Source organism: Eumetopias jubatus, unplaced genomic scaffold (assembly GCF_037043125.1).
Source record: "Eumetopias jubatus isolate StellerSeaLion01/CBP00866 unplaced genomic scaffold, mEumJub1_p1.0 scaffold_17, whole genome shotgun sequence".
Classification (NCBI taxonomy): domain Eukaryota; kingdom Metazoa; phylum Chordata; class Mammalia; order Carnivora; family Otariidae; genus Eumetopias; species Eumetopias jubatus.
Window position 1 is genome coordinate 43,456,514 of NW_028274823.1, and position 21,090 is coordinate 43,477,603.

General features: G+C 37.5%; 1 protein-coding gene across 3 annotated transcripts in view; it reads right to left on the bottom strand.

Annotated features, from left to right (window-relative positions):
- BMPR1A (bone morphogenetic protein receptor type 1A) overlaps nucleotides 1-21,090 on the bottom strand; it is a 131,822-nt gene that overhangs the window by 6,651 nt on the left and 104,081 nt on the right. For all 3 annotated transcript variants that reach the window (XM_028098927.2, XM_028098928.2, XM_028098926.2), the window contains 6 exons: nucleotides 19,018-19,180; nucleotides 16,701-16,803; nucleotides 12,148-12,244; nucleotides 11,889-11,988; nucleotides 3,834-3,978; nucleotides 120-312 (listed from right to left, as the gene is read on the bottom strand). In XM_028098927.2, coding sequence (XP_027954728.1) covers nucleotides 120-312; nucleotides 3,834-3,978; nucleotides 11,889-11,988; nucleotides 12,148-12,244; nucleotides 16,701-16,803; nucleotides 19,018-19,180 — 801 coding nt within the window. The remainder of the gene's footprint in view (nucleotides 1-119; nucleotides 313-3,833; nucleotides 3,979-11,888; nucleotides 11,989-12,147; nucleotides 12,245-16,700; nucleotides 16,804-19,017; nucleotides 19,181-21,090) is intronic.

The window sequence follows — 21,090 nt, forward strand, 5'->3', positions numbered from 1 at the left end:
TTAGCCAGATGCACATAATGGAATTCACGTATGTTTTCAAAGTCCGTGTGGCAGGCTTCCACTGCACCCCACTAACCCTGTCAGAATATGGAATCGGGCGAAACCAAACGTGTACCCACCAAGTATGTTTTCGTGGCGCATCAGCACAGTCTGATAGATTTCCGTTTCTCGAAACCAGCTAGCTTCTTCAGTGGTAAAAAACACTTTGACTGCCACCTTTTCACCACGCCATTTACCCATCCACACTTCTCCATACCGGCCTTTACCAACTTGCCGAACCATCTGAATCTGTTTGGCAATAGTTCGCTGAACCTTCACGATAAAAGCAGAATGTTTGTGGAGTTCTTGATGAAAAGAACTGGCTAAGACTGAGAAAGTGGCCCGATAGCCTGTCCCATCAAAAAGGACGGGATGTACAACCAACCCACCCCAATGGTGGAATTTATAAAGGATTTAAAAGAAGATGAAACAACGTACAACATACATTGTGAAATCGCACACTAACGGGTTAGGTGACATGACAGACTGTTTGCAGAAATGGTCAACATAATTCTGTTCCCAGTCCCAGTCCACACCCTTGGGTAGTCTCCTCTGCAGACTCTGGGCGTGGCCACAGGATTTGCTTTTGGCAATGGAACAACCGCAGATGTGATGCAAGTAGAGACTTGAAAAGTGTTTGTGCTCCAGGGCTTGCCCTTCCTTGCTATTCCGGAGAACTCTATGAGGGGTGGAAAAACCCTGGAAGCCCCTGGCCCTGTCCGTGAACTATATCATCTAATTCTCTAGCTGAGCAGGTCCAGAAAAGGAACTGCCCAGCAGATCCACAGAATCATGAGAGATAATAAATGTTTGTTGCTTCAAGCCACTAAGTTTAGGGATGCTTTGTTATGCAGCCAAATCTAAATGTTAGTTACAAATCTTCCACTCAAGTCATTAAGACCCTACATGATCTGGCCCCTGCCTGACTCTGCGCCTCATCATTTGCTCTCATGACCCACCTCTTACTCCCCTTACTTCAGCTTTTAGAATTCATTCCTGCATATTCCTGTCTCAGAGTCTTTCTGCATGTGCAGTTCCCTTTACTTAAAAGGGTTGTTTCTCTGTGAAACAGCTTCATAGCACACGTATACCTCTCAGCTGCTGCACTTATCACAATTACAATTTTATTATTATTTATATATGGATTTGTTTGAATTCTATTCCTTCCTACTCACAGAATATAGGGATTTGTTTAGGGGAACACTTGAAATATAGTAAGTGCTTTCATTAATTTTTGTTGACTCAAAGATGCACATTAATTGCTACCTTTCATTTTCAGAAGCACTAATGGCCATTCTAAATATTAAAAAGAACCCTAAGGTCCTGGCTGGAAATGCAGTTAAAATGAATTACATTTTGTGCATACCTAAACTGACTTACTTTATGGATCAGTTATTTCAGAATCCTTTTGTAATTTTTAAAGAAGTCAGGATTATTGAGGTATAAGTTACATACAACAAAATCCACTCTTTTTGAGAACTGTTTGACGAGTGTATACAGTCATATAACCATCACCACAATTAAGATAGAGAACGTTTCCATCACCCAAGAAAGTTCCCTCTTGCCTCTTTAAAGTCAGTCCCCTCCCCACCCACCCCCAGGCCCTGGCATCACTGATCTGTTTTCTTTTCCTACAGTTTGATCTTTTCTGGAATATCACATAAGTGAAAACATACAATATGTAGTCTTTTGTGTCTAGTTTCTTTCGCTTAGCATAAAACACTTCAAAATCCATCTGTATTGTTGTTGCCTGTATCAGTAGTTCCTTTTTTATTGATGAGGAATGTTCCACTGTATGAATGTACCATGACCTGTTTATCCATTTACCAAATGATGGACTTTTGGGTTGTTGACAATTTATGTCTTACGAATAAAGCTGCTGTGAACGTTCACATTCAGGTCTTTGTGTGGGCATGTCTGCAGATCTCTTCGGTGAATACTTAGCGGAAGAACTGCTTCACCGTATAGAAAGTATATGCTTAACCTTTTCAGTCAACTGTCAACCCGCTTCCCAATGTGACGGAAATGTTTTCATTTCAATCAGCAATGTACGAGATTTCTAGTTGACCTGTACTCTTTTCCGCACTTAATATTCTCAGTCTTAGTCATGCTAGTGGATGTGCAGTATCTCACTTTAATGTTTAACTTGCAATTCCCTGCCTTTTCTTGTGCTTATCTGCCGCAATTCCTTTCTCTTCTTTTGGGAAGTATCTGTTCAAATCTTTTGTCCATTTTAAAAAATGGGGTTGTCTTACTACTGAATTGTAGACATTCTTTCAGATCTGTGTTGCCAGTTTGTGACTTATTTTTTCCTTTGCTTAAGCTAAGTGTCTTCTGAAAAGGAAAAGTTTCAAATTTTAAAAAAGCCTAATTTATCATTTTAAAAAATTATTCATGCCTTTTGTGTCCTAAGAAACCTTTGCCTAACCCAAGGTCACAATGATTTTCTAAAACATTTTCTTTTAAAGGTTTTTAGACTTTAAATTTTACATTTTACATTTAGGTCTATGGTCCATTTCAAGGTAATTTCATATTTGGAGATAAGGGTCGAGATACACATTTTGGGAAATGGATGCTCAATCTTCCCTGCACCATTTGTGGAACACACGGTCTTCTCCCCACCGAATGACTCTGGCACCCAAATCAAGTGACATTTGTGTCCATTTCTGTGCCCTCTATTCTCTTCCACTGACACACACTTATCCTTATCCTTAAGGACCACACTAAGCTGATTACTGTAGCTTTACAGTAGGTCCAGAAAGCAGGCAGTGAATCTTTTGTTCTTTTTCAAAAGTGTTTTGGCTCTTCTTTGCATTTCCATATAAATGTTAGATCAGTTTATCAATTTCTACATACGTTTGCTCTGATTTTGGACTGAATGGAACTATAAGTCAACTTAGGATAACTGAAATTTTAATACTGAGTCTACTGAGTCAAAAACAGGATATATATCTCCCCTTATTTAGGGCTCTGTTAATTTCTCTTGGCAGTGTTTTCTAATTTTCAGTGCTCAGGTCTTACATAAATTTTGTTAAGCTTATTCTAAAATATTTGATGTTTTTTGAAACTATTTTAAATGGTACTGCTTTTAACATTTTAATTCCTAACTGCTCATTGCCAGTGTACCTATATTCAATGATTTCTGTGTAGTGACCTTATATTTTACAACCCTGATAAACTCACTTGCTGGTTGTTACAGCTTTATGGTATCATCCTTAAAATTTTTCTTTGTAGATAATCACGCTGTCTGCACATGAAGAGAGTTTTACTTTAACCTTTCCAATTCAATTACAGAATTATTTAATTCAATAAATTAAAAAATTAGAGATCAATGTACTTACTTTAAACAAATGCAATTAAACAATTAAAATATGTCTGGATATCTAGTATTTATTAATTTGAAATAGTTATACTTCTCTCAACTAGTGAATTTAATCTTAGGTGCAAGGAATTTATATCTGACTCCTCTTTAAAAGTTGGCTGTTAAAAGCAAAACTTATGAGCTAACTCTAGCACTTATACAGAACTTCATGATCACATTTTCTTTCTTAACTCTGCTTGTGGCTCTATCTTACTGCCTATTCTATTCTTCTTGTCTCACAGTTCTTACTTTTAACCGATTTCTTCTTGCATGACTGCAGCCATCTTTCTAAATAAGAAGGAAGAAAAAAAAAAAGGACCTACTGCAAACCTAGTAATGTTCCCTAATCTGTAACAATCACGCTGCCTACCATCATATAAGGACACAATCTGTACCAATAAACCACTCATATCTATATGACATTTTATCTTACCAATAAAGGTAGTCCGGATCCACTACCAGAACTCTGTGACTGGTCAATGAGGTCTTTTAATGATTCTCCGACTGGAATAAATGCTTCATCTTGTTCCAAATCACGATTATAACGACGTCTGCTTGAGATGCTCTTGCAATAATGTCTTTTAAAAAAGCAGAAAATAACCTACATTAAAATTCCCAAACTACAAAGTTCTAGGGTAAGAAAAATCTTGAGGTTGTCAACACCATCATCCTTCCTTCAGATAGAGTCACATCCAAATTAGTCTTACAGGATAATATCTCCTCTGTTAAAGTAATGTCTAGGAATGGAGTTTATGAGGTAGTTCTATGTACATGTTAAAATGGAAAGATGTCCACAGTGCATTGGCTAGTGAAAAAAAAAACAGATTAAAAACAGCACACAGAGTGTGATCCTAGCTATACAATTTTTAAAAAATTATATATATCTACATATGTCTAAAAAGATCAGAAGAGATATATAACAAGTTGTAAATAGTAGTTATTTCTGGGCATGTTGGAGTACCCACCTTCTACTTTACATAAGCATTCCCGTTTGAATTTGTCAGTATTTTGAATTTTGTTGTATCAAAATGAACAATGAATATAGTTCCATTTTAAAAAAGGGAAAAGGAGCTGATGCAAAGAAATCAAACAAGTTCTCTGAACTCATTCTGACAGTTTTTTTTAATAAAGATTTTATTTATTTGAGAGAGAGAGATAGCGAGAAAGGGAACACAAGCAGCGGGAGTGGGAGAGGGAGAAGGAGACCTCCCGCCAAGCAGGGAGCCCGATGTGGGACTCGATCCTAGGACCCCAGGACCATGACCTGAGATGATGGCAGACGTCTAACGACTGAGCCACCCAGGCGCCCTCATTCTGACAGTTTTGAAGGTTCTTTTTACAATTTCAAATTATGAAATACTTCAAACATACAGGAAAGTAGAGATTTAACTGCAACCCATGTGAAGACCATTAACTGAACAGACATTAACATTATATTTATTTTAAAGACAAAACATTAGAAATATTTGAAGCTCCTGCCATTTCCCTGATAATTCCATTTCCTTCCTTTACTCCTCAGAAACAAACACTATCCTGAAACGTGGTATGTCCTTCTTATTTGAATATATTCATAAACAACACTGTTTCTCTGGATACAAAGTGACTTGAATGGCATATGCTGTATTACTACTTGATATCTTGCTTAAAAGAAAAAAACAACTTCCTTATGTTTTATGTATTTATCCATGCTGATACCTGTTTAAAAACAATAGCTCATTTTTATTGATGCTGAGTGTGTCATGCATTGTTCTAGGACTCACTTCCTCTTCATAAAACTCCTAAGAGGTGAATACTATTGCTCCTATTTCACAGACCAGGAAACCATGACCTGGTTCATCATTTGACACCACCAAGTGGTGAAGCTGGGATCCAAACCCAGAGGCCTGGGCCTGGGAGCCACAGTCTCAGTCACTACTATTCTGCCAGGGAAATGATTTAAATGGTACCTCGGGTTCTTGTGAGGAATTTACCACAATTTACTCTGACAGTCATATTTGTTAATTCCAAAAGTTTGTTAATACAAATAGTAATGCAAAAAATATTTTTGTGCCAGGCTCTTGTGCAGGAGTATAAGAATTTCTCAAAGGTACATACACTTTCAATTTTAGTGATATCACTTAATTGCTCTCCAAAGTGGAATAATATGTAAAGTATAATAATAATATTATGCTATAAAATATTTATATATGATACTTTATACTATTTTAATATTTTATAATATAAATATATTACTATAATCAATATAAATATAAAACATATAATACAATTTTATATTATACTATTATAGTATATAGTATATACTATACTATATTACTATTTATATACATTATACTATATATTATACTATACTATACATTACACTATATATAATACTATTACAATATTTTATAATGTATTATAAAGTATAATATCACAATGTGCATTTTCCCCATGTTCCAAGTTTGCACTAGAATATGCACCTTTTTAGGCAGTTACCAACCTGATGGATATGAACAGACTCATTTTCCCCTGACTTCTAAGAAAGTTCGTATTTTTTCCTATGGTTCATTTTTTTCTGTGAACTGCTCCTCATATTTTTTTTTGCCTATTCTGTAAAGTGCCTATTCATGCTATTTAACAGGGATGTTTTATCTTTTTTTCTCATGGATTCATTAGGAGTTTCTTATATAATCTGGATGCTAAATCTTTGTTAATTATGCTACAAGAGTCTTCTCTCAGTCTGTCAGTATCCTGTCATTCCACTTACTGTGCTTTGTTTTGTTTTTTTAATGTTGTCAATTTAAACTTATCAATTCTCCCCTCCCCCACTTTTTAAAAGATTTTATTTATTTGACAGAGAGAAACACAGTGAGAGAGGGAACACAAGCACGGGGAGTGGGAGAGGGAGAAGCAGGCTTCCCCCCAAGCAGGGAGCCCGATGCAGGGCTCGATCCCAGGACCCTGGGACCACGACTGGAGCCAAAGGCAGATGCTTAACGACTGAGCCACCCAGGCGCCCCAATCTCCCCCCTTTTTGATACATGTTTTTGTGCCGTGTTTAAAGACCATCTTCTCAACCCTAATGTCATTAGCACGTTTTAAAGGTGTTAAAATTCTGATTCTCTCGTTTAGTCCTTTAATCCATTTGGCACTTACAGTAAAGGATGGAAATTACAGAAAACATCAAGTCAGATTTGTTTTCTCTACAGACAGCCCAATGTACTTAGCCATTTTTGAATTTTATTTTTAAAACCTTATATGGGTAATTGACTCACAAATGGCTTAAAATTCGCACAGACGGATGTGCAGTGAAAAATCTTCCTCCTGCCCTATCCCTATGCCATCAAGGAGGAACTGGAAACAGCCTGGAACTGGAACTGTTTCCACAATCTCTTTAGTAATCTTCAGGAGAGCCTTTATGTCTATTTAGATAAAAGATATATATATTGCTGTTCACCTCCTCTGTTTCTCTTTTTTCTTCCAGAAATGGTAGTATGCCATACATGCTGTCCTTGCATCTTGCTTTTTCACTGAGTCCTCTATCTGCGCCCATTCCACACCAGTACACAGAGCCTCCTCTTCCTTTCATGGCGAACAGTATTCCATTGTATGGCAGTTAACCATTCCTTCACCAGGAACATTTACATTGTTTCTAGTCTTATGTCATATAAGGCTAAAATGAAAAAAGTTCCTGGAATATCTTTATACAAATTGCTAGAAGTTAGAACTGAATTTGGAATTTTGATGGCATGCTCTATTGACCTCCTCCTTGAAGGTTATACCGGTTACAAACTGTCCACCATTATAGGATAGCCCATCTTCCCCACACTCTCATCCACGCCCTTATAACACTTTTAGAACTTTGTTTTTAATTTTATCCAAGTTCTATATTCATCTATTTTTTTAAAGATTTTATTTATTTAGGGCGCCTGGGTGGCTCAGTTGGTTAAGCGACTGCCTTCGGCTCAGGTCATGATCCTGGAGTCCCGGGATCGAGTCCCACATCGGGCTCCCTGCTCAGCAGGGAGTCTGCTTCTCCCTCTGACCCTCTTCCCTCTCGTGCTCTCTATCTCTCATTCTCTCTCTCAAATAAATAAATAAAATCTTTAAAAAAAAAAAAAAGATTTTATTTATTTATGTGGCAGAGAGAGAGAGCCCAAGTAGAGGGAGAAGGAGAAGCAGGCTCCCCGCTGAGCAGGGAGCCTGATGTGGGGCTCGATCCCAGGACCCCAAGATCATGACCTGAGCCGGAGGCAGACGCTTAACCGACTGAGCCACCCAGGCGCCCCTTTCCTTGAGTACTTTGAAGATGCTGCTCTGCTCTATGCATTGTTTCCCCTGAAAAGCCGGCTACCATCATCCTTACCTTTCTTCCTCTATACCTAATCTGCCTTTTTTCTCTGGCTGCATTTAAGATTTTTTGATTACTGGCTTTGAGCAATTTGAAAATGATGTACCTTGGTGTAGTTTTCTTTGAGTTTCTTGTACTTTGGCTCTATGGGTTTACAGTTCTAATTAAATCTGAAAAAAATCTTGGTCTTTATTTCTTAAAATATTTCACTCTCTTGCCTCCTCTTCTCTCCTTTCCTTTGGGAACTCCAGTGTATATACAGTTGATCCTTGAACAACATGGGTTTGAACCACATGGGTCCATTTATATGTAGATCTTTTTCTCAATACAGCATAGTACTGTAAATGCATTTTCTTTTCCTCATGATTTTTTTAATGCATTTTCTTTTCTCTAAGAGCTTACTCTACTCTAAGAATATAGCATATAGTACACACCAGACAAAAAATATGTGTTAATCAGGCATTTTGTTTTATTGGTAAGGCTTCCAGTCAAGAGCAGGCTATTAGTAGTTACGTTTTGGGGGAGTCGGTTATGCACAGATTTTTGACTGCACAGGCATCGGTGCCCCTAACCCCTACACTATTCAACACACATACACACACACACACACATTAGGCTGTTTGAAGTACCACAGCTCACTGGTGCTTAATTCCTTTTTTAAGTTATTTTTTAATGGTTTGTTTAGTTTTTTTTTTTTAAGATTTATTTATTTGACAAAGCAAGAGAGCACAAGTAGGGGGAGCAGCAGAGGGAGAGGGAGAAGCAGGCTCCCCACTGAGCAGGGAGCACGAAGCAGGGCTCAATCCCAGAACCCTGGGATCATGACCTGAGCTGATGGCAGGCGCTTAACTGACTGAGTCACCCAGGCACTCTGTTTGTTTAGTTTCTATTGCAATGTCTTCATGCCTAATCCTATTTTCTTCTATAGTATCTAATCTGCCATTAATCTCATCCAGTGTACATTTCATCTCACATAGTACAGATTTCATTTCCTAAAGTTTGATTTGGGTCTTTTTATATCTTCTATGTCTCTATTTCACTTTTTGAACATATAAAATACAGATATAATAACTATTTTAATGCCCCTGTCTACTAATTCTAAAATCTAGATCAGTTCTGGGTTGCTGTTTTTGATTCTTCATTATTGGTTGTATTGGTTGTATTTTTGCATGCCTGGTGATTGTTGACTGGATGACAGACACTGTGAATTTTACCTTGTTGGGCGCTGGGTATTTTTGTATCCCTCTAAATATTCTTGAATTATGTTCTAGGATACAGCTATTTGGAAACAGGACAATCCTGCTTCCAATACTGAAGCAAGACCCTTCTGAGTACTCTAACCAAAGCCCTGTGAATTATGAGGTTTTCAAGTCTCACAGCTGGTGGGAACAGACACTATTCCCAGAATTGTGTGAGCATCAAACAATGTTTTCTTCAGTCTTTTCAGGCACTCTTTCCCAGCCTTGGGTAGTTTCCTCACTTCTATGTGTTGATCAAGATTCAGCTAACTATTTGATGGGAACTTTCTGTAGATATCCAGAGTTCTTTCCCTGTGAAGCACTCTCCTCTCCAGTACTCTGTCCTATGAACTACAACTGCTATTCGTACCCCAGACTCAGCTACACCTCCTGGAGAGTCAGAGCCTTCTGGGCTACACCTGGGTTCCTCCTGTGTCCTACAGCTAGAAACTCTCTCTGGGCAGTAAGGAGGGCAATCATAAGCCTCATTTCATTTATCTCCTGTTTTTTGGGGATTAGTGTCTTTCACTGCCTGATGGGCAGCTATTAGTATGAGTGGGGTTTACTGATTATAGGCTTCACTGTAAGATGACTGCCTGGGCCATTTCATTGGGTCCACTGGGGTCAGTATATTTAGGTCTTTTCTCTTGCGCTGGATGGATTTCCCCAAGATTCTTCCAATTTGTTATTTGAACAAGCCTGGCTGACAGGGTTCTGGGATAGCTGACGGGACCCACCAATCAGTATGTAAATGTTCAGTTTACCTCCATGTTTTCACTGTAATACCTCTCAATAATGGATGCCACACTAAGAATCTTATCTTTGTTCTTTCCAGAGAATACACTTCTAGTCTTCTATTAGGGAGATGGTGGGGAAGTGACTGTTCAGAATAGGAGTAGCGAATCTCATCATCTGTGGTACTTGCCATCCAAGAGGACCCTCACCTCCCGGTATGCATGTCCTTGTTTAGTTCCCTTCCATAACACAGTAGGGCTGACCTGTGTGACCAGGAGAATGTGGCAGAAGTAATGGTGTGACTTTCGAGTCTAGAATGTATGTAGCTTTGCAGCTTCCACCTTGATCTCTTGGATCACTCACTCTAGGAGGAAAAAGCCAGGCTTCAAGCTACACGGACACTCAAGCAGCTCTGTAGAGAGGTTCACATCAGAGAAACTAAGGCTTCCCGCCAATATGTGAGCCTTAGAAGTGCGCTACCTTTATCTTGGAAGGTGATCTACCAGCTCCAGTCAAGCCTTTAGGCGAACACAGCCTCTGCTGAAGTCTGACTGGATGTAATGAAAGATCCTGACACCCAGTAAGTCACTCCTGAATTTCTGACCCACCATGAGAGACAATAATTGCTGTTTTAAGCCACTGTGTTTGGGAGTGATTTCTTAATGCACTATTGCATAACACACACAGCATCTGACTTTCTAAAAATAGACTTTCAAGCAATCCTCTTGGTTTTACTGCCACTCTCAACTTTACTTCCAGAGATAACTGGTACTGCCAATTCTTGAGCTTCTTGAAGAATTCTATGATATAAACTGGTTGCTTTTTTACTGTCTCAAAATTCTAGCCTAGGAGTCTGATTTTTTAGGTCTGCAAAGTCACTTACTACTGATCCAAAAGCTTCCCAAGTTCCAAAGTTTTTTGCTGTTATCTCCTGTTCTCCTTGTCCTAGTTGGACAAAGAAGTTAAAAACTATTGCTTTTTTACTGGAGGCAGCAAGAGTGAGTATGCTCAATCTGCCTCTTTATCTAAGAATTTCTGCCAGTATAACAGGTGAAAAACAGTATCTCAGTATGATTTTAATTTATATTTTTCATATTGTGAGTATTCTTGAGTCACCTTTTTATTTTGCTTTTAAGACCTCTAAGTATTTCCTTTTAGATAAATATTCATTTTCCCACTGAACTGCTAAGGTTTCTTTCTTTTTGATTTATAAAAGCTCTCTATATTTGAGAAATCAGCTCTCTGTAATATAAGATGCCGATATTTTTCACTGTTTGCATTCTGTTTATGGTGGTTTCTGCCACATAGTAAAGTTTTATTTTTATGTAATTGACACAATTTATTTTTTTAATTTAAAGTTTTATTTTCTGTGCATGTGGTTTTTTTGCTTTTCAGTTTTGTGTCAGACTCAGAAAGGGCTTCCACATCCTGAGATTATTTTTTAAAATTCTTCCACTGTTTGTTCCAGTGCTTTCATCCCTTCATTTTCCATATATCTAGTTCCAAGCTGGGTAAAATTTATTCCAATGTAGTTAGCTGATTAAACTTCACTTAAAAAAAAAAACAAAAAACTATCTTTTTCCATATAGCTACCTACTACCAAATCCATTTATAGAATTATCCAAATTTTCCCCAGTGATCTGAAATGTTCCCTTTATCATATATTAAATTTCTTTATATACTTGGGTCTATTTATGGGTTTCATAACCTGTTCTACTGATCTCTTGGTCTATTCAATTCATATGCCAGTAAGATAAAGCTTTATTACTGAAGTTTATCCCCTCTTGTTGTTACTCTTCTCTTTTGGCAACTGTCCTCTGAAATCATGACTAAACACAAACAATTCTGAAGCCACAAATAACTAATGAATGATAATGTACTTGGCTTTTGGGGACAGATCTTCAACACTCATATATAAGAAAGTTCAATATTCTATAAATAAGAAAAATCATAAGAACTAATGAACAAAACAAGAAGTATAAAGTTGGGTTCAATTAACTGATTAGTAGTAAGGTCCTCTTTTCCCTTAAGAAAATTATAATCTAGTTAGGAGATTATAACCTAAAGGAGATAGAACCAGAGCATACAAGTTAATGGTGTCTCGATAATTTCTTTGCACTGGCTTTTAAAGAACTGCTCATATCTAATATTCAAAAAATATTTTGTATCAAAATAATTATCTTACTTGTAACAAAAGCAGCTGGAGAAGATGATCATAGCAATTATGCAGACAGCCATAGAAATGAGCACAACCAGCCACCGGATGCTGCCATCAAAAAATGGACCTGACAAGGGAAGTAAACAATAAAGTACACATATTATCTATCACATATTAAAGGGGAAAAATAATTTGTAGTGTTAAATTCTAGAAAGCTTGCTTACTGTTAAAGCCAGAGAAAATATTTTACTGAAAATCATGATCATGCTCTTCTCGGCTAACCTACCTATGACAACAGGGGGCAGTGTAGGTTGTAAATACTGGTTACATAAATTGGTCCGACAACATTCTATCGTTCGGCGTAGCTGGGCTTTTGGTGAATCCTAGAGGAAGAGTAATGATAAAATTAAAAATGGCTTGATATTTTAAGTTTATAATGAGGTTTTTTTTAATATTTATAAATATAATTTCTAATTCACCTGAAAGAACAAGACCTCTGAATTTTATGTGTAAAAAAGATTATTGAAAAATTAGAATCTGTGCTGAAATAGTGAAGACTGTGAAATTATTTTTCCTAAGGAGAACATATGTATGTGGATGGTGTGTTGGAACACTGAACTATAAATTACAAGCATAAGTTCATAAGTATTTTACACCAAAACTTTGGCATATCAATATATAACTATTCATTTGTTTAAATAAAAATGTAAGTCATGGGATCTTTTCCTTAAAAAACATGGATGACATTTTATCACAATGATGAACTAGTAGGGTACAAAGAATCTCACAGCAGTGCTTAAGTGGAGGGTAACCCAGTCTAAAGAAAAGAGATGTCAGAAAAAGTAGTCGAGTAAGTAGAAGATACTGCAGAGTCTGCTTACAACAACTACACTGTAACTTACAACAGCTACGCTGTAACCCCACGTAGAAGCAAGTTAAAGCCGATGCAGTGAGGACAAAGGCAAAATATAGAAGCCATATTCCTGAACTTCTCAGCGTCTACCACCAACCAGATATGAGATGCGTCCCTAATAGGTCAGAAAATGAGCAGAGGAAAAGACCGTAGTCATGAGAACAGACATCAACAATTATGTGTGAAGTTTGACTTGATTGGTACAGTACTTAACAAGTTATTAACTTGAATGCTGACATTTCAGCACTGCCTGGGAAAACTGCCATTCTGAACCAAAATAGTAACAGAAAGGAATTGCTTGTCATTATAAAAGTAGCAACAATATAAGCAGAAATTGACCATGCTATTTTTAAATATCAGATGGCCAGAAAGGAAGAACTTCAGTATGCTCGAGTATGACTTTAAAAAGGTGAATAGGAGTCCATGATTTGAGATTCTATCAGGGAAGGTGGGTCAAGAGTATTTGGAAACTTTCAAAACCACAAGTTTTACACTTCAACTGAATTTTTAACATTAAAACAATTTTTACTTTTAAATGATCATAAAAAGAAAAGACAGATATGTTAGGAGTTATACAGGTGACTCTGAAATCCCAGATCGAGGACATTTACACGAAGGATGGAATGAAGAATACATAACTGAAGATGAATACAAGGACTACGAAGCATCCAAGAACAGCTGCAGGAAGGCTAATGATCAAAATGAGCTGAGCCTTGCAGAAGAGAAAATGTAAAGAAAAACGAAGAAAGGGTTTCTCCGGCAATGCTAGAAGACAGACCACCAAGCGATGGATGTGTTGCTGACAGAACATCAGGTGAGGGGGACAAAGATCAGCACCATGCAGTGGGAGCCACTCTCCCAGGCACAGGAAGAGATCCTCCAGGGCTCCTGTGTTCTGCATGAGTGCCTGCCCTTGAAGACGAAGCCGGGTGATCACATCCAGCAAGGGAAGAGAGAGGCCTGGAAGGCTTGTGTGATGGGAAGACTTTAGCAAGAACAAGTGCTGGAGACTGAAGAGCTAAATGTTATACTATTTCTTCTTCTTCTTCTTTTTTTTTTTAAAGAAAAAGAAAGCAGGGGCGCCTGGGTGGCTCAGTCATTAAGCATCTGCCTTCGGCTCAGGTCATGATCCCAGGGTCCTGGGATCGAGCCCCGCGTCGGACTCCCTGCTCCACGGGAAGCCTGCTTCTCCCTCTCCCACTCCCCCTGCTTGTGTTCCTTCTCTGTGTCTCTCTCTGTCAAATAAATAAATAAAATCTTTAAAAAAAAAAAAAAAAGAAAAACAAAAAGAAAGCAGACTTGGCCAACTAGAGTTTGGAGGCAGCATGGTATTATGGAAAAAGCAAGGGCTCTGGAACCAAAAAGTTTATTAAATCCTAGCTTTGCCACTTACTAACTTTGTGCACGATGAACTTCTCTCTGGGCTTTCGTTTCCTCTGCTGTAAAATGGAGGACAAAAAAACACCTGCCTTATGGGGCAACTGTGAGGAAATGAGGTAGCATATACCAAGTACCTAGCATATTAAATACAAACAGTAAATATTCGATAAATTAATTCTTCTTGCTCTAGTAAATGTGACATGATCCTAGTGGGGATTTATATTTATTCCTGCACTCCCCATTCCCATCCGCCACCCATGTCCATTTGTGTGATTTGTCCAGAGTCACGTGAGCTTAGATACTTAGATTTGAATTACAACACTGTTTGTAATTTGGAAATGAGGTTTTCAGTCCCAGGCCTTTAATCTGTAAACCAGGAGGGAGATGGGTGATTGTGCAAAGGAAAAAAAGGAACAGAAATTGCCTGGGGAGCCCTGTTCTCAGGCAGGCCAAGAGGACTAGGTTCTGGAAAGCAATTCCCCTAAACCCTCCCCTAAACTATCCACAAGCCTATGTGATCCTTGTGTAACACAGTCTGTGTGTACCTAGGGATGCACATAACCAGCTTAGCGACTGCTCAGTTATATCATCAAAGCTAACATTTATTAAGCCCTGTGTGCTAAACTCTTTACATATATGTTATCCTATCATTTGATCCTTACAACTCCTTTACAAATGAGAAAACAACTTTAAAAAAGAAAAGCTCCTTGCCCCAAAGTTCTGCAGCTAGTAAGCAGCAGCACACGGAGCTGAATACACATTATAAAGTTTTAGCAACTTACATTAGTGAATTCAATTTGTGATACACCTAGTTTAGGGGGCTTGCAGGATACTGGTTATTACTGTTGAGCTCAGTGCTCTAACCATAGTTCTTCCTTCAATATTTTCAGTGATAAAAAAAATGTATAGAATTTGTGGTTGATAAACATGGAAATGGCATAAAACTGGAAGAAATAATCAAATTAGCATCCCCCCCAAAATCCTGACAAATTACAGAAAAGGACTAATGCTAACATGATAAAATTTAACATAGACAAGTATGTAACAACTGTTTAACAAAACTCATTCCATTCCCATCCTATTTGTGTCAAGAAACCAAAAGAACCAATAAAGAATGGAAGAGATGTGGTTCAGCGGAAGTGTGAGTTAAAACAGGGATTTTGGCTGACCGGAAGCTCGACAGGTTTCAACAGTGTGGCATGACAATCTAATATCTAACATGAGATTTGGCTGTATTTAGAAAAAGGGAAAGGAGCCTGCATTTTTTTTTGTTCCTCGTCAAACCACACTTGATTCTGCATGTAACACTGAGAAACCGGAGTAACTGAAGCTGATCATACATGGAGCAGTTGACGTGACTGGGAACTAGCATTTTCATGGGCAAAGATGAGAGAGTATGGGGAGGAACGCAGGACCACACAAAAAACTTCCTTCACACAGTAAAGGGCTATCTTATTAAAGAGGCTTTAGATTTGTCCTCTGTGGTCCAAAGGGGCAGGAAGGGATTTATAGTCATTAGGAGAAAAAGCTTTCTAAAGATCAGGTCAGGTTGTTCGTACAGATGAAACAGGTGGTCTTGGGAGGCAAGGAGCCCCTGTCACTAGAGGTATTGCACTAAAAAACAGATGGGATGCAAAACGTGTTTGTCAGGGGGAGGGGGGATGTACAAAGGGGACGTGCGGATCCCCAACTTTAGCAGAGGTCGGAACATATAACCTTTTAAGTTTCTATCAATCCTGAGAATTTCTTAAAATGGGAATAACTTCCTAAAATAGTCGAACCCTAAATCTGTGAACAAACAGTTCTGTCTGAAGCTGTTTTTCAAAAACACTGGAAGGATTGCTGGGGCAAAATTACCATACAGGATTTTGAAGAGATTAGGTTTATACCCGAGAGCCATCAGGATGTCCATAAACTCTTTATTACCAGCCCTCTGATGCCTTTGCTGCTACTGTTGAAATAGCTCCACTAAGATTTCCTTACAAGGACTGAACTTGTCCCAGGGACACAAAGGTTACTGCCCATCACCCTAAAGTCCTTCCAGCCAATTTTATAATCCACGGGTGATACCGTGACAATATTTTTTGCAGTCATGACAATTTGAAAACAGGATGATTTAAAACTTTTTTTTAAAGTAAAATAATCTGGAACTTCAATTACCACAATCCTACTACTTGAAGCAAGAGCTAAGCTTCCTCCAATATATTTGATTTATAAGAACATACAGTGATGGGGGCGCCTGGGTGGCTCAGTTGGTTAAGCGACTGCCTTCGGCTCAGGTCATGATCCTGGAGTCCCGGGATCGAGTCCCGCATCGGGCTCCCTGCTCAGCAGGGAGTCTGCTTCTCCCTCTGACCCTCTTCCCTCTCGTGCTCTCTATCTCTCATTCTCTCTCTCTCAAAAAAAAAAAAAAAAAAATCTTTAAAAAAAAAAAAAAAAGAACATACAGTGATGATGAGCAGATCAGGCACACTTCTCCTGGAGAGAGGAATACTTTCACGTGGTCCCTCCCTTCTTTATTTCATAGGCCCCAAATGAGATCTTACCTTGCACTGAAAGTCAGATCCTTCATATTTCATACACCCTGAAGCTAATGTGGTTTCTCCCTGGTCATCTTCTTCTATGATGGCAAAGCAATGCCCATTAGTTCTAAAAGAAAAGACCCCCCCCAAAAAACATAACTTCACATCAGAAAGTACCAATTAAATCTCAATTTGAATGTGACTGGGTACTAATGACCTTTAGTACCTTGTTTTTTGAACTAGAACTGCATTCACATGTTATTTATCAGCAAAATTCTATGGGTTTTCAGGCAAATGAAAGAGTTTCAAGCATCTGAACTAAAACCTTATGGTCCAAGGTGGAAAAATTTCTTTTAAAATGAGCCCTCCAAATATGAATTATTATGTAACTTCTCTTTGCTAATCACAGCCATGTGATCACAGGAAGCTGATTTATAAAATTTTACAAAGTAAAGAATCTTAATGTTTTAAAAATATGCTTAAAAACGGCTATCTCTTTAGGGCACCTAGGTGGCTCAATCGATTGAGTATCTGACTGTTGGTTTCAGCTCAGGCTCAGGTCACGATCTCAGGGTCGTGGGATCAAGCCCTGTGAACAAGATTCCGTGTTCAGTAGGGACTCTGCTTGACATTCACGCGCGCTCCCTCTCTTTCTCTCTCTTCCCCCGCCCAGCCCTTCCCTCAACTCGCACACACTTGTTCTCTCTCTCTCAAATAAATAAATAAATCTTTTTAAAAAAAGACTTCCTCTTTTTATCCATAGGATTTTCAGTATTCACATACCACAGACAATAAATAAAAACAACTTTTCTATGAAACACAAAACCAGACTAATGACAAAGAAAAATATACTTGGGAATAACAGACTGACTAAGATCCTGAGAGGTGCATTTTACTGAATGTGATATGAAAAAAGGGATAACTTTTGAACAGCTTCAAGAAATTTACATATATATGTATTTAACGAAATGTTATCATTTTAGTATTAGTATATTGGAGTTTACCCCTAATATATTTAGACTTTAACGGGTAGGAAGACACTTGTAAAAGCCTTTTTTTTGTGGGATGCCTGGGTGGCTCAGTCGGTTGTGTCTGACTCTTGGATTTTGGCTCAGCTCATGGTCTCAGGGTTGTGGGATCAAACCCTATATCGGGCACCATGCTCAGCTGAGAGTCGGCTTGAGATTCTTTCTCCCTCTCCCTCTGCCCCTCCTCCCACTTGCATGCACTCTCTCTCTCAAATAAATCAATAAAATCTTTAAAAAAAATAAAAACAAAAGCTTTTTTGTGTGCTCTTACTTATTCATATCAGTAAGTATATTGTTTCTACTTAAAAGACTTGCAGAATTATTAATTTTTTTGTAAGGAAAAATGCTAAGTGTGGGGCAAAATTCTGTTAAAATTAGTGATTCAGTTATTCTGGATTACTAAACTACTAACAGCCCACACATATCAGGCACGTATTACGGACAATAAGTTTGGCAAGAAATTACCTGGTGACATAGTATGGAACACTCCCCTTTGACAAATTATCCAGGCTGTCACAATAAATTCAACTACCACCAGAGGACAAACAACAAATCTAAGACATGGTGAACTATCATCTAATTTCAATATTTTACATGTATACTTTTTGGCTTTATATCTGGTGACATTCAAAGAGCATACAATCACTAGGAAAATACAAAGCAGGATGTTATTACCTTCATAACAGGGACACAATTAATTAACTGATCAGACTGTGTTGTTCAGGGAATTTTTTTGGCTAGTAAGTCAATTCTTCAATGTCCCCAAACAATATGGAATAGAATTATATGATCATTTATAAATGTGTTGAATAGTTAACATAAAATTAAGTAGGAAAATTAAAACCGTCATATAAATCAGATTTGGATTGGGAGCTCACTTGTAAGAAAGCAAAATAAAATTAAGTATCACAATATCAACTCCTATCTTTCTGTAAAATATTTCAACCAATTCAGAATTATAAGATTTTGGGTGAATTTCTTTTTTGGTAATCTCTAAATTTTCTACAGTAAGTATCAGTAAACTTTATGATAAAAAGATTATTAAATAAACTCAAAATGTTAGACAAATACCAGATTCCTTTTATCTCCTTTAAAAAGGATATTACAATGTTACTGTAAGAAAAGAACCATCAATCATGTAGTAGTACTAAGTATTCCCATATACAGAACAAGAAGTTTTTTGGCTCTTTGGAAAGATACCATATAAAATTAAAGAAAAAAAAAAACCCTTAAACAATGTAAACAATTCTTAAAATAGCACCAAATGCGCTCCTATTCTCATAACTTTAAGAAGGACTGCATAAAATACTTACATGCATGTGTTATTAATAGCATCATCTGGGCAGTGTCCTGAGCAATAGCACTTTAAAAAAGGCAAGGTATCTTCTGGTGCTAAAGTTACGCCATTTTCTGATTTTTTCTGGTCAGAGTCCGATTTCATCCCAGTACCATGAAGCATACTGTCTAGATTCTGCCCTGTATTCAAACATGAAATCTGTGAATAAACCATTTCTGAAAAGCTAATTCTTTCAATTTCAATTTCCAATGAGAAGTTTCTAGGTTTTCTTATTACAGTATGACAGCTACTGTGTTTAATTAAAAATGCATTTCATTCATACATTTAACATTTGTTAATAACCTATTATGCACAGCATAACCGTCCCAGGTATTGTGGGACATATGGAGAGGACTATGTCACAAGTTTTGCACAGTGGAAGATAATGTGGCAAAGGTAGAATATGGTCATGACTTTAAGAAAGGTACAAAATGAGAAGCGATTTCAGGGAAGTCTGAGATTGTTTCCAATCATTAAAAAAATACACAAATATGTTCTTAAACTCCTTGGCTCAAGACTTGGGACTAGCTTAAAAAAAAATAAGTCCTTTATTTGTGCTTCTACGTGGAAGTGCAATTACTAAGCATCTCGCTTTGGATTTTAATTGCTTAAGTGAGGGAACTGCGAGAGCAAGGAGACTAATCATATTATCTGGTGCCTTTCATCTCAAGGCCATTGGTTCAAATCCAGCCTATGCTGCCAGAAACTGAAGGTTACTGTAGGGCAGTAGTGAGCTTATGAAAACAGAACTGTGTTCTTGCATTAGAGTCAAGTAGCCTCAAATGACAGATACTGTCATATTTGGTACTAAAATCTTTCAGGCTGAAAGCAGAACGGAACTAAAACGTTTTAGTAATTCCGCCCTCTCTCCGAATCAGCTGAAATTGGCTAGCCTATTCCTTGTATGGCTGACCTCCAGGGAATAGTATGTAGAGCCAAACAGGTATAAAATATTAAGAGAATTGTGTATAAACAACATTTCATTATAAATGCTAAATAAGTGGTTCAAGCATAATGTGGACTTGACTTCAGGTCTCCTACTCCTCTGCCATCCTGCTCCTCCAATGTGGATTTGACTTTAAATTTAGCCATACCGGTAAGATGAACTACTGAAAAGAAAAAGTAACACACAAACACACACTGATAACAGGAAAAGAATGTGCTAATTTTTTTTAGTGACTCCATGGATTTTAATAATTTTAATAATCTTCATTTAACCCTTTAAATTGATAACAAAGCTTAAAGACCTCATTTACGTCAGGAATGTCAACTGTAAAAAGTTAACAAAAGGGCAGGATGTCCAAGAACAGAAGAAATCCACTAGGCTAAAAACGAGGCAAACTGGATTGTGGTCTACTATGGTCCTATGATGGTCCCACCACAGTTTAGTTAGCTGGATGATCATGGACAAGCCCTGTCACTTCTTCAGACCCATTTACTCAGTAAGACAGCAGGACTAGAGGCCACCTGAAGTCTATTCACCAGCTTTAAAATCCACTATAACAGAAGGAAGCATTAATTTAAGTATAGAGAGCAAATGGTAAATAATATACTACATGCAATTAATTTTTCAAATATCTAGTGATACACAGAAAAAGCAGTATAGTGTGGTAGAAATGACATGGAAATAACAATGTGAAGGTAAGGGTTCAACTCCCAAATATATCCATTGATGTTACTCTCTGAACCTCTTCTATCTCTAAAAAATGGTGATAATAATTCCTGCCCAATTCAACTCAAGGTTATATATAGATGAAATGAATGTATAATAAAGGGCTTAATTACATATAAAATAGGGTACAAATGAGGAAATTATTTAATAACAAAGATCATACTAAAAGATCACCAATACCTAGAATATTCAAAGTTATATCCTGGTTAATACACATAAATTTCCCAAAACACTATTTGAATTTAGGAAATTAAAAATCTTAATTATAATAATTTGCATCTGGGGTTTATATTACCTCAAATATTTATTTAACAAAACATTAATTAGAGGCCAGCTATGTGCAGGCAAGTTACCGATTGCTGGAAACTGATCTGGTCC